Genomic DNA, 14543 nt, shown 5'->3' with positions numbered 1-14543 from the left:
GCCCAGCAAGCTACTGAGAATATCCCACCCGCACAGTAGAGCCTGGCAAGCTACCCTTGGCGTATTCGATATGCCAACAGTAACGAGTCTCACAATGGAGGTGTTACTGGTGCCCGCACGAGCAAATCGATGAACAACGGGCCAACCGTGCTACAGTTCTTTATTAGCACATGTAAGTTTTTTTTTTTTTTTTTGGTTTTTGGGTCACACCTGGCGATGCACAGGGGTTACTCCTGGCTCTGCACTCAGGAATTACTCCTGGCGGTGCTTAGGGGACCATATGGGATGCTGGGATTTGAACCCGGGTCGGCCGCGTGCAAGGGAAACGCCCTACCCGCTGTGCTATCACTCCAGCCCGCACATGTAAGTTATTTTGAAGAAAGCAGAAAACAATTTTTTCCTCTTCAATTTTTTTTCTTTCCTGATTTTGGGGCCAAACCTGAAGGTGCTCAGTGCTTATTCCTACTTCTGCGTTTAGGGATCACTCCTGGCTGGCTCTGGGGGACCATTTGGGTCACCCATGTCCAAGGCAAGCATCTTACCTGCTATACTACCACTTCAGCCCTAATTTACTTTTTTAACTGATCACCCACCAAGATTGCAAAATAATTTTTTTTTTTTGGCTTTTTGGGTCACACCCGGCGATGCACAGGGGTTTACTCCTGGTTCTGCACTCGGGAATTACCCCTGGTAGTGCTCAGGGGACCATATGGGATGCTGGGAATAGAACCCGGGTCGGCCGCATGCAAGGCAAATGCCCTTCCCACTGTGCTATCGCTCCAGCCCCGCAAAATAATTCTTAATTTAAAAAAAGGCCACTTGTAGGTGGCAGGGAAAGAGCTCAAGGGCTGAAGCACATGCCTTACACATGTGAGGCCACAAGTTTAACCCCCCAAACAACAGATGTAGTAGTGGTGGCCCCTACTACCACCACCTAGGTAAACCATTTTCAGGGCCCCAGTACCAAACTGTCAAGCCTTAGGCTAAGTTTCAGAGGAAGCGGCACCCGGGCCCAAGGGCACAGCTGGAGCAACACCACCACCTCGGGAAGACTTGGGATACTTTGTAAATAGTACTTACATCCGTTTGTAGAAGCTTGTTATCTAATGTCAAGAGGGTATGAAAATTGTTCATCCAAGTTTCCATATTATCTTCAAAAAATTCAGGGAGATCCTATGAAATAAATCAAAACGCTTGATTACAAAATATAAGTAAACAATTTTAATTTGATTTTTCCCACTATGATGTATTTTCCAACAAGCGTACAAACTCAGGCTTCATTCTGAGTCAAAAAATATTTTGAGGGGCTAGGGTGATAGCATAGCGGGTAGGGCGTTTGCCTTGCATGCGGCCAACCCAGGTTCAATTCCCAGCATCCCATATGGTCCCCTGAGCATCATCAGGAGTAATACTTGAGTGCAGAGTCAGGAGTAACCCCTGGGCATCGCCGGGTGTGACCCAAAAAGCAAAAAATAAATAAAATAAAAAATTGAAGGGGCTGGAGTGATAGCACAGCGGGTAGGGCGTTTGCCTTGCACGCGGCCGACCCGGGTTCGAATCCCAGCATCCCATATGGTCCCCCGAGCACTGCCAGGAGTAATTCCTGAGTGCAGGAGCCAGGAGTGACCCCTGTGCATTGCCGGGTGTGACCCAAAAAGCCAAAATAATAATAATAATAATAATAATAACAATAACAATAATAATCATAATAATTGAGGGGCTGGGCGATAGCACAGCGGGGAGGGTGTTTGCCTTGCACTCGGCCAACCCAGATTCGATTCCCAGCATCCTATATGGTCCCCTGAGCACTGCCAGGAATAATTTCTGAGTGCAGAGCCAGGAGTAAACCCTGAGCATCGCCAGGCATGACCCAAAAAAAGAAAGGAAAAAAATTTTTTTTGAGGGGCTGGAGTGATAGCATAGTGGGGAGGGCGTTTGCCTTGCACTCGGCTGACCCAGGTTCGATTCCCAGCATCCCATAGGGTCCCCTGAGCACCGACAGGAGTAATTCCTGAGTGCATGAGCTAGGAGTAACCCCTATGCATAGCTGGGTGTGACCCAAACAGAAGAGGGGGAAAAAAAAAAAGGGAAGAATATCTGCTTCACTTGGGTATAACAGTTTAATAGAATTATTCTGAAATCTGCTTTGCATGTGTTTATTACAAATGCCAGTTCTAATCTAGATCTACTTGTTCCTTTCAAGGTTCATTAAGACTATGTGAAACATTTCCTTACAATACTCAGTATTACCAATAAACTTCTCTTCCTTTCTGTTTAACTGCATTTATTATAAGACAATTACTAAGTCAGACTCAAACTCAAATGTCCTATAGTTATTTTCCATGAAATAATGCTGCCTTAATGAGAAACAAGCTGAGGATAAAGATGATGCCTCCCTTCCTTCGGTCTGACAAATTACACCTAATAAATTACTAAAGTAGGCATTATTAAATGCCTAACAAATTGTTACAGTTTCATTATACCAAAATGCTAGGAAACAGGATCAAAAGAAAGGGTAGGAAAAATAGTATCCTTTAATAGCATAAATTCCTGAATAATAGTTTAGTTGTATGCTGATGAAAAAACTAATTCCACGAAGTCCTTTTGGGGGAATGCTCTCCCTTCCCATTATTATAGTCACATTGTGAGGATAAAATCCAAGTGCTGGCTCTGAGCAATGAAAAGGACAAACCTTTCATCTTACATCTCAATGTCTACACCAGTAACATGCCCACACACACCCCAACTCCTGCTTGCTCTTGATCCTACAGCTCTGATCCTTAAAAAACATTCAAGACTCTCCGCAGCTGCACGAGCGTGAATCCAGACCCAGCAAAACCTCTTTCGGCATGGGCAACTCCTCGCAGAATGTCTCCAGCCTAAGAACTAAGCCTCGGCCCCATGCCCGCCCAGGAGGGGAAAGGTATTTCTCTCGCTCGCTTCTTTCTCTCCGGGAATGAAGGGCGCGGTGTCCGCCATATTATGACAACCACAGATTGGGTTTTCAAGCCTGCAATGATCCAATATCTGGAAGAAATCTCCCTGGACTTAGTTGTTAAATTACAGTAATTCAAAACCGCGCGGCCACTACTGCAGACGTGCGACCTCATTTGTCTTCACAGTAGGTCTGACTCTAGTGGGGTACTCCTAACAACAATAGTGAGGTTTGTGTTGAAATATTGAATGTAACCAAAGTAAACAGAAAGTAAAATGAAACTTACCAGTTACAAGGCAGGGGGTAGGGGGGGGCGGGATGGGAGGTGTACTGTGTGGGTTTGTTTTTTTTTTTGGTGGTGGTATATGGGCACTGGTGAAGGGATGTTTGTTTCAGCGTTGTATAACTGAGACCTAAGCCTGAAAGCATTGTAATCTTCTACATGGTGATTTAATAAAATAAAATTTTTATTAAAAAAAAAAAACACATTCAAGAAAAGAATGACAAGAGATCACTGTATCTCAGGAGTAACAAGGTGAGCAGGGATATTCTACTGTAAGACTTTAACTGTTATTTCTGAATCTCCAGGATTCTTACTATCAAAGCCAGGTGATTCCTTTTTTGTGCCTATTACATGCTTTCCTTTCTGAGTCAGCCAGTGCCTTCTAATCGAAACATCGACTTTCCCAATGTTAATGCTATTTAACATGAACTGGAGAGGAAGACTTGAGCATACGATTTTTTGGTGCCTTCAATGAAATAATGAGGACAATGGTTTTCTTAAACAGTTACTTAGGATGAGAGGTTTCCTCAATGAAATACAAAAAATGCTACTTTTCTCCATAAAAAAAATTCACTGGCATCTCTATACAAGTACAACACTGTTAACAGATAAATAATAGAGAAAGTTGAAATAAAGCTTACCTGAAAATTTAAGCTGTAGAACAGTTTCGAGATCAAGATCAGGGAAGAAAAAAGAATCCTCAGGGCAGAAACATCATTTGCATGGGTACTACAGAGTTCAATAGTAGCCTTGGGAAATAATTCACGAATGTGATTTTAGTGCACCATAAATTCGACACATAAACATTAAACATTCTTGCTTTAGGTTGAAACTATTATTTCTAATCCAAAATACTTCCCCCCCCCTTTCTTTTTGGGTCAAACCTGGCGATGCACAGGGGTTACTCCTGGATCTGCACTCAGAAATTACTCCTGAGAGTGCTTGGGGGACCATATGGAATGCCAAAATTGAACCTGGATTGGCCTCTTGCAAGACAAATGCCCTACCCACTGTGCTATCGCTCCAGCCCCCAAAAATATTGTTTTTAAATACTAATATAAGTCATTTTAGAGGGGCTGGAATTATATTACAGTGGATAGGTCACTTGCCTTGAATGCGAATGAACCAGGTGAATACCTGTTCACCACATATGGTTTCCCAACCTCCACCAGGAGTGATCCCTGAGTTCAGAGACAGGACTAAGTCCTGAGCACCTTAGGGGTCACGGCCCCCCAAACAAAACAAAAAAATAATTTCACTTTAGAGATTTTGAAGAATGTTAAGTGTACTATTATTTTTAAAATTTTGAGCATCCGGAAGTGCACACAGCACTATGCAGTGACAAGTACTGAACCCAGGCCTCTTGTGAAAAGCCTAGTGTTAATATTTCTAATTAGATGTTTTTGTGCTCATCTATGCATGATATATTTACACAAAACTCTTTGTATTCACTCATTAACTATTTCCTGTCAGTTTAGCTGCCGGATGCTTGTGACTGCTGATAGCAGTAACAGCAATGAACAAGCATATCCCAGGGGTCAGAGATGTGGCATTCTCTAAATAAAATTTAAACAACTATTAAGCAATTTTAAACATCACATTATCCCATACCTTAAATAGATTAGTCAAAGGCAAAGCAAAGGCATCCAGAACAAGTTTAATTTCAGTCCATAACTCGTTTGACTTAAACTCGTGGCGGTATCTAGGAAATCAAAGTCAAACATTTAAATTCATAATTTTTGCAAACTGACTAGGTCTTCAAGGATAGATGGACATGAGAAAAGAAGCTAGAGCTTCTCCAAATTCAAAGAAATTCTTAATTTTCTATTGTCAATCCAAAGGTGTGACAATAGTCACCCAAACATTACTACTTATACAAACAATGTTGTTTTGGGGGTGCTTTAAGGTCATCCTGACAGTGCTGGGAAATTCTCCTGGTTTGATACTTGGGAGATTTAAGTCCCACAATAACAGGGACTTAATCTGGCTTCCTGCATGCATGGCATGTGCTTAGTTGAGCTCTCTATCCAGTAGAAAGAACATTTCAGAACACCATCCAAGAGGCTGACGCGACAGTACAGTGGGCAAGGAACTCATCTTGCACGTGGTTCAATCCCTGGCACTCCCTATGGCTCCCCCTACCCCCTCGAACTCCACCAGGTCTGAACCCTACATGTAGAGTGAGGACTAAGCCCCGAGCACCTACCTCTGGGTGTGAAATAAATTCTTAAGTATTAAAAAAAAAAAATCTATCAATACCTTTTAAATAATGAATGTGCTGTACGAAGGACTCCATTAATAACATGGAAATCTCCACTCTGAAAGCGATTCACCATTTCTGTTAATAAGTCAGGCCATTTCTGAGGAAAATCTTCTCTGCCAATAATACTAATGGCATCACTTAACTAGGGAAGAAAAGGAAGAAATGAACTAACTGTAACCCACGCACAGCGGAGCCCCCAGACAGGGCCTTTCATCACCTGCTTCTGAATCTGCTCCGGGCTGCTCAGCATCAGGTGCACAATGTTGGCCTTTATGGCTACTCGGTCGGCTTTACAAATTTTGTTTGGTTCATCTTCAACCTAAAGCAAAATATATTAAGTCAGCATAAAATTCATTGGTCCTAATAAAAGGAGAAATCCTTTCTCCAAAAAACATACATTCCTTCTTGAATGCAGGGCCACAGGGAGTGGGAGAGATAGTACAGGTGTTAAGGCTCTTGCATCACCAGGGGTAGCCCTCGAGCACTGCTAGGTGCGGCGCAAACTGCCACCCATTTCCCAACCAAATGAAATTGATTAAAATCCATCCTGTACAACATTGCCCAACGAAGTTCTGGAATTGTCACTAATGGCTCAGAAACATGAGGAAGAGGGCCAGCATGACTATAACAGGTGGTGGTCTCAGAAACATTCTAAGAAATACCAAGTCACCTCTTCACTCCGCATGGAACAGTTAACTCTACAAACTTAAAAAGAGTATTTGTGACCTGCACCACATACCCAAACTTGAACACCAAACTATCAGATCCACAGAGATGGGCTGAGCAGTGGCAGGTGGAGCGGTGTCTACCCTCACTCCCCCTCAGAAGCAACAACAACAAAGAAACAGTATTCACTTTTTTGGGGGGAGTTGTTCTTTGTTTGGGGGCTATACCTGGTGATGCTCAGGGATTACTCCTGGCTCTGCACTCAAGAATAATTACGGGCAGGACTCAGGGTACCAGGGGATGCCGGGGATTGAACCCAGGTTTGCCACGTATAAGGCAAACACTCTACTTGCTATCTTATCACTCTGGCCCCAAGCATTAACTGTTTTGTTGTTTGTTTGGACCTACAAGCAGTGCTGATTGGGGGCCACACAGTCCTGGGGAGTGAACCTGGGTTCCCTGCAGGCAAAGCATGTACTCCAGGTGGCTGAATTAGCTCCTTGGCTACTTAGTATTTTTAAACTTGCTAATGAAATGGGGAGAAAAGGAGATCTACATTGTAGGGGCTGGAAATACAGCTCAATAGTACAGTGTGTGCTTCATATATAATGAAAATGTGGGTTCGATTCCTGCAACATTCCTCCCAACCCCCCACCTTCAAAAAACTTTGCATAAACAAAAAAAACTGACCATTTCTGCCAATGTTAACACATTCTAAATGACCAGTACTATCACCACAAAATACCTCTCATTTTTTCCTTTATCCTAAACCAGGATTTCTTAATATGGACTTTGGTATTTTGGGTTATCTCAAGCATGGCTGGTCTCCAGCATCCCTGGCCTTGACCCAGTATGTCAATAGTATCCCAACTCACCCCAAATAAGAAAACTGAAAATATGCTCTAGCGGGCATAATCACCCCCAACTGAAAACCATTGTCCCGGGCCAGAAGTATAGTACAATGGGGAGGGCATTTGCCTGGCAAAATGACAACCCAGGTTCTGGGATTCCCAGCACTCCACATGCTCCCTAGCCTGCCACGAGTAATCCTTGAGCGCAGAGCCAGGAGTAAGGCCTGAACCCAGCTGGGTGTGACCTAAAAATCAAAAAGAAAAAAAAAACACTGTCTATGACAAGACTGGAGAAATGCCCGTGTAGTTTGGGACACAACCTGTGACGCTCAGGACTTACCCCTGGCTTTGTGCTCAAGGATCACTCCTGGCAGTACCGGGGAACCACATATGGTACTGAGGAATGAACTACAGTGGGCCATGCACAAAGCAAATGCCTCAACTCCTGTCCTGTCTCTCCGACCCCAAAGCCAGGAGTGACTCTGGAGCCCAGAGCCCAGAGTAACCCCTTCAGCATCACCAGGTCTGGCCCAAGACCAACCAAACAAAAAAATTTCCTCTCTACTCTACTATGAATCCTTTATTTTGTCAAATATTTTTTATACATCTATTGATACCATGGGGATCAGGTGACTTTTTTACCACCAGTATGATAAATTACACTAATTTCCTTTTTTTTCTTTTACAGGCATCAATCAAGGTTAGGGTATCAACAAACGCAAAGCATGATCTCCATCACTAAGCAAAATCTTAAGACCAACATTAATTTTCTGATGCTAAACCAGTCTTATATGCTTGAGATTCAAGTTTTACTTCATCATGGTATATAATTATGTTTATCCTTTTTTAAAGATACAATTTGCGGGGCCGGAGCGATAGCACAGCGGGTAGGGCGTTTGCCTTGCACGCGGCCGACCCAGGTTCGATCCCCGGCATCCCATTTGGTCCCCCAAGCAACGCCGGGAGTAATTCCTGAGTGCAGAGCCAGGAGTAACCCCTGAGCATCGCTGGGTGTGACCCAAAAAGAAAAAAAAAAAAGATACAATTTGCTATTATTTTGTTAATGTGGCTCTTGCTTAATTTTATGTTTAAGCTATGAATCTTTCTTTTAGAAATATTGAAAATACAACTTTTATACTTATGTGTAATTCTTAGCTTAACCAGGGTGTTAAATTACATATCCACAAAATACTTACAATTCTCCAATTTCTTTTAATGTAGTTCTTGAATGTTACTGAGGCACATACTTTGATGACATTATCCTGGGATTTCTCCAGTAATGTTAAAAGCAGCAATGGGTAATTCTGATTTCCTTCTACAGATTCAAGAAATTTCTCAGCTGGAAAATATTTTTCCATGTTAGAAGATGCTATTATAATAAAAGTCTTGAGCACAGATAAACAAGCAGTAACACTCTTGTCTTGCACATAGCCCCTGGTTCAAATCTATGGTACCATCTCAGTTCCCTGAGAACTGAGTCAAGAGTAAGCCCTGAGCACTGATAGGTGTGACCCAAAATTAAAACAAAAGAAAAATGAAATTTCTTCTGTTTCTAGGTAGAGAGATAGTACAGCAAGGTAGGGTGCTTGCTGCTTTTCACACGAGCAACCTGGGTTTGACCCCCAGCACTCCATAAATTCCCCTGCGATCCACTGGGAGTTATTCCTGAGTACAGAGCCAGGATTAAGCCAGGAGCATCCAGGTTTGCGGGAAAAAAAAATTCCCTTGTATTTTATCTATATGAACTGTATATGAAAGAAGCATCAAAAAAATTAAACACTGGTATATCTTTCCATAAGAAACCCACCACTGCTTTAAGAAAAATCTAATTAGATTACATATGTTACACTAAATCTGCATGACACTTGTTTTTAAAATCACTTCATCAACTATTAACCCAGCTGACTCTCACTAACCTAAAGCAGAGGGTGAATCAGAGGACCACACCATCTGAAGAAGGTAAGGCTAAGAAATGTAACTTCAGGACACAAAAGTCATCCCTCCAACCTTGTTGCATAATTATTATTAGTAATTAATGATGGCAGTAATATTTCTTTTATAGAACTCTGTAAAGACTAAATGAGTTCATCCCGGCTAATACAGCTTACTAATCACTAATCACACACTGATGTATACTATTCCACAAGTATTTTTATTAAAGTTGTCACCACTACTTAGGAGTAGCATCATCCTCATTTTAAGACAAAGCTACTGAAGTTAAGTAATTTGTCAAAGATTATACAACTATTGAGACTCACAGTGAAAATATTTTAGTCTAGGGCCTGGAGCACTAGTACAGCGAGTAGGGCGCTTGCCTTGCATGCAGCTGACACGGGCTCAATCCTCGGCATCCCATATGGTCCCCTAAGCACCGCCAGGAGTAAGTCTGAGTGCAGAGCCCAGTGTAACTCCTGAGCACAGCTGGGTGTGGCCCAAAAAACAAAAAAATGAAAATGTTTTAGTCTAGTACTTATCTAGAGGATAGCCATGGCTTTCTTTTTAAATGAAACTTCTTTTAATACAAAATAAATCTATATAAAGATTTTACCTACTTATTTTCAATTCATGCTACATTTAGGTATAATAAACCACTTATTGTTAAATTAGGCTTACTGTTAAATGAAGAAAGTTTCTAGATTTCTCTATACCTCCCTCCTTTTCACTGTTCTGAACCACATCCAGTGGTTCTGGAGAATGGGGTGATGCGGTAGAGAAAAGGAACCTGGGCAACTACATTCAAAGCACACATTCCAGTCCAAAGAGCTATTTCCTTAACCATCTTTTCCCCAATCTTTTTTGTTGTTGTCATTGATGTTTTGGGGCCACACCCAGCAACATTCTGGTGCAATTCCTGGCTCTGCACTCAGGATTCACTACAGGGAGGCTTGAAGAACCATATGGGATGCTTCGGATTTAACCTGGGTCAGCCACAGCAAGGCAAGTGCCCCACCCATTGTACTATTTCTCTGCCCCTTTTTATCCCCAGTCTTAAAGTTCATAAGACAACATGCTTTTTCTTCCTTTTATGGGGGTTCTTAGGCCACACCCAACACTGTTTAGCTTACTCCTGGCTGTTTAGGGGCCCATATGTAGTCAAACTGGGATTAATTTACTGTATTAAGGCAAGTACCTTAACCTCTGTACTATCACTCCTATCCTGGCAACAGCCATTTTTTAAAAAAGTAAAAAACAATCAACTTTATATAAGTTTGATTTGGGGCACACCAAGTGGTGCTCAGATGTAGTGAGTATCAGGGAAGCTTGGAGATCAAAGCTGGGTCGCCTTCTGCAAGGCAAGCACCCTACCCACTGTACTATCGATCTGGCCCCCACAGCAACACTCACTTTAAGGTGCCAATATTTTAAAACAAAATTTTTAAAAATTCTGCCATATGCATTTATTCTTTTCTTGAATTTAATAATTTAACACCTTCTTATTCCATTGAATTGAGTCCCACTGAATTGAGTTTAACTTCTACCCTCAAACCTTCCCTATTTTCTGTCTACCATATCTTTGATAAAAGAAGGAATACTAAACTAAAAAAAAGTCTTTCGCACTGGTTTTGTATGAACCTGGAAGCTGCTTCATTTCAGAGGTGAGCATTTCGTACAAGGCAAACGCTGTATCCACATTATTTGGGGAAAAGCCCAGTTTAGGTCTCTATTAAACTATAATCAATATCCTGTAAATAATCTCTTGCATTTGGGTGCTCACTTCATTTTGGGTGCTCACTTCCTTCAACCTGCTCACAGAATATTCACACTAAGTTTCAGTAGAAACCACAACATTTCTCCAGTTCATTCAGTCCACATCTTGGTAACTTAGGAAGCACAGGGAATGTATGTAGCCTAGACTGCAGTACACGTTTCCATCTTCAGGTCCTTTAAAGACACTGAGTCAGTGTAGTACTATTCCCTGATGAGTATTCTACTCTAAGCTCCTCCCAGAAATAGTTTATCCTTATTTTGCTTAGATTTGTCAGACAACAGACCCTCAGCACACAAAGATAAATTTAAGACACCAGATATGGTCTCTTAGGCACTGCCAGGGACGACTCCTAAGCAGCCAGAAGGAGCCCCTGAGCACTGCTGGGTGTGGCCTAACCACCTCCTCCCACATAAGCAAAGATAACATTTATTTTGGTTGGTGGGGGGTGGGGTTAAATCCAGGATCACCAACTAATATCCCTAGCCTAAATTAACTTCTAATAGTGTTGGAAGAAGTTTTCTTGGAAAGTGTAAGAAGATTAGGGTCATTAAATTTCCCTTTATTCAAAATCACACTACTTCTTTAAACACTAATGAGAAAAATCACAAATTTCACTCACTGAACAAAAGCTTTCCTAGGACAGATACATTAAAATGTTCATAATTCAACATATCTAACAATAAAAGAGGCAATCAGTTGCTTGATTCACCCCTGTGATGTAAATCAATCATTCTTATTCCCTCATTCACCCACTCCACTAATTTGATTCGTTTTCTTGAATATTTTGCCCAAGAGTTTGTAGTTTCTATAGTTTACTTGATTTCAAATTCTCCATTCCTCCAATGAAATACAAAGATAAATACTCAGTCACTTAACTCTTATAGCACAAGTATTCTTTCTTTCTGTATAAGTATTCTATCTTGCTGCATATCACATATTGGTTTTTACAAAGTGTTCCCATAACTTTGCACAGCTATATTTTTCCTAAATATTTTGTGTTAAAGAGTAACTTTTGCCTTGGCAATCACTTTGCTCCAAAATGGGAAGCCATTTCAAGTAATTATCCTTTGGGAAAATTTTTTATAAATTTGTTATTTTGAAGCACCACATCTCACACACTGCCCAACAGGGCCATCTTTCCCGAAGCATGGATGCTTTGGACTCTTCCAAGCTAGATATTGGGTGCTAATTTTCAAGCTGACTGGTTTCTGTCTAGCTCCTGTTGTAACTAATCTGACATTGTCAAAGACAGAGGTTCATGACCAGAGTGAAGCAAATTTGAAGAAACCCTGGCAGGTGAGCAGAATTAGCTCTAGTGGTTGGGTTGCTAGGATGGTTCCAGGCAGCAATGGAGAAATGATACAACAGCGGGTAGGGCGTTTGCCTTGCATGCGGCTGACCGGGGTTCGATTCCTCTTAGAGAGGTTGGCAAGCTACTGAGTGTATCTCACCCGCACGGCAGAGCCTGTGGAGTATTTGATATGCCAAAACCAGTAACAACTCTCACAATTGAGATGTTACTGGTGCCCGCTCAAACAAATCGATGGATGGGCAGTGGGATGACAGTGATACAGTGACAGTGAATTCTATTTATATAACACACTGATATATGATGTCTAGACACATACAGATTTGTGTCTTCACAGCATCTTTTTTTCCCCTTGCTTTTTGGGTCACACCCGGCGATGCACAGGGGTTACTCCTGGCTCATGCACTCAGGAATCACCCCCACGGTGCTCAAGAGACCATATAGGAAGCTGGGAATCGAACCCGGGTGGGTCGCATGCAAGACAAACGCCCTATCCACTGTGCTATTGCTCCAGCCCTTCACAGCATTTTTTTTTTTTTGCTTTTTGGGTCACACCCAGCAATGCTAAGGGGTTACTCCTGGCTCTGCACTCAGGAATTACTCCTGGAGGTGCTTGGGGGACCATATGGGATGCCGGGGATCGAACCCGGGTTGGCCACGTGCAAGGCGAACACCCTACCCGCTGTGCTATCGCTCCGGCCCCCACAGCATCTTTTGATAACCACTTTGTAAGTCTTCACATATCTAAGAATTTCTAGTTAACCAGGCTTATAGACCAAGGATTTCTAAATGACCACTGACAAGAACTATCTTACTCCCAATAGTTAAATATGCTCAGTTTTTCCAAATAAGTCTTAAAGAATTGAAAAATGTGCTGGAGCAATAATGTGGGTAGGTCACTTGCCTTGTATACCAGCCTACCTGGGTCCAATTCCCAGTGTGCTATATGGTCCCCCATGCTCCACTAGGAGTAACTCCTGAGTGTAAAAAGAGAAGGAAGCCTTGAACATTGCCAGGCATGGTCCCAAAACAGCAACAAAAACCAAAATTGCTAGGGGCCAGAGAGATACAACAACAACAACAACAACAACAACAAAACTGGGTCAAGAAAATGTTACAAGGGCTACAGCATATGCTTTTCATGTGGGAGACCTGGATTCAATTGCCAGAACCCCATAGTCCTATAACCCCAACATGACATCTCGGAAGAGACCAAACACAGCTTCCAAACATTAATTAAATCAAACCCAGCAAGTGGTTAAGAGACAGGGACCGATTGATTTTATTTAACCATTTTCAAGGCAATTAACATTTCTCTCTATATATGCCTGATTATTGTATCTCTAAAACAGGAAGGTGAACGATTTTCAGAAAAGTTCAGGGACATTCAAAATATTCTACACATACTAGCACTTTTTACCGCAGAAGATGTCAAATCAATTTTACTGGGAGGTCAGGGGGACCTAAAAAAATATTCCTACAGTATAGCAACTGTAAGCAGTCAACCACACCTTTAATGACGAGAATGAAAAATCATGGATTTTCATGATTACACTGGAAATCCCAAGTGTAAAACATTTTTTAATCTACAAACTACACAAAGGTTTTCATGACCTATCCTTAAAGAATAAACCAACCACAAAATAGTATTTGTTCTCTTTACCTGGACGTCTAATGGCAGGATCAGGATCAAGAGTTTTCTTTAAATATTCTGTTAGCGTTTGCAAATTTGCATCACTGAGCTCCATTGCTATGAAACCTAAAACAAAACAAAAGACCGAGGAATTGGTCACTTGGAGATATTGTGATTTATATAAAATAATCCTATTTTAAGTTTTCCCATCTCTGAAAGTCATCCCATTTGTCTTGTTTTAAATCTGAGTGATATCTCTAGCTGAAACAAGATCCCAACAGATGAGATAGGTTATTTTTTTGGGGAAAAAATGGGGAGATAATTTTGAAGTAAGGAAAAAAGAAAATGATTATGCTAAACACGTTTTGCATGCAGAAGGCCTGGGGCTTCAATTCCCAGTACAGAATGGTTCCAAGGGCAACTCTGAACAGCCCCAAGTGTAAAGGGGGCTTTCCCTGTCCCCTTTAGGAAGGGATGGGGAAGATAGCTCAACAGTCAGGAGCACATGCCTAGTATGTTCAGCATGTCTGGAAGCAATCTGAACATCACCCCCTGATGCACAGCTTCACAGCACTGCAGGTCCCAAACACCACATCAACGGGCCCACTGAACCACCTGATCCAGTTGGACCCATGGCCCCTGTACCCAGTGCTATCACTTGAACTTAAAAATTTTAATAAAAACGGGAAAGCACTGGGCTGGAGCAATAGCACAGTGAACAAAGCGAGTGTGTCTGGCATATGGCCTATCAGGCTTGATCCCTGACACCCTGTATGGTCCCCTGAGGTCAGCAATAGTGGCTCCAAAACAAAGCAAAAAAGGGGCTAGAGATAGAACAGGAGATAAGAATTTTGCCTTGTACATGGGGCTGCTGCAACTGGTTCGATTTCTTGA

General features: G+C 41.9%; 1 protein-coding gene across 3 annotated transcripts in view; it reads right to left on the bottom strand.

The window, feature by feature from the left end:
• CSE1L (chromosome segregation 1 like) overlaps positions 1 to 14543 on the bottom strand; it is a 49726-nt gene that overhangs the window by 23691 nt on the left and 11492 nt on the right. The window contains exons 1-8 of one of the 3 annotated variants that reach the window (XM_055140282.1): positions 13680 to 13775; positions 9257 to 9419; positions 8195 to 8337; positions 5699 to 5800; positions 5478 to 5623; positions 4830 to 4920; positions 3860 to 3967; positions 1081 to 1173 (exon numbers count right to left, since the gene is read on the bottom strand). In XM_055140282.1, coding sequence (XP_054996257.1) covers positions 1081 to 1173; positions 3860 to 3967; positions 4830 to 4920; positions 5478 to 5623; positions 5699 to 5800; positions 8195 to 8337; positions 9257 to 9320 — 747 coding nt within the window. In that variant the 5' untranslated portion in view covers positions 9321 to 9419; positions 13680 to 13775. Of the gene's footprint in view, positions 1 to 1080; positions 1174 to 3859; positions 3968 to 4829; positions 4921 to 5477; positions 5624 to 5698; positions 5801 to 8194; positions 8338 to 9256; positions 9420 to 12937; positions 12995 to 13679; positions 13776 to 14543 lie in introns of those variants that run through there. The other 2 variants (XM_055140281.1, XM_055140283.1) reach the window with 2 other exon arrangements.

Source organism: Sorex araneus, chromosome 5 (genome assembly GCF_027595985.1).
Source record: "Sorex araneus isolate mSorAra2 chromosome 5, mSorAra2.pri, whole genome shotgun sequence".
Taxonomy (NCBI): domain Eukaryota; kingdom Metazoa; phylum Chordata; class Mammalia; order Eulipotyphla; family Soricidae; genus Sorex; species Sorex araneus.
Note: the sequence above shows the minus strand (reverse complement) of the source record. Positions and strands in the feature narration are given on the sequence as shown.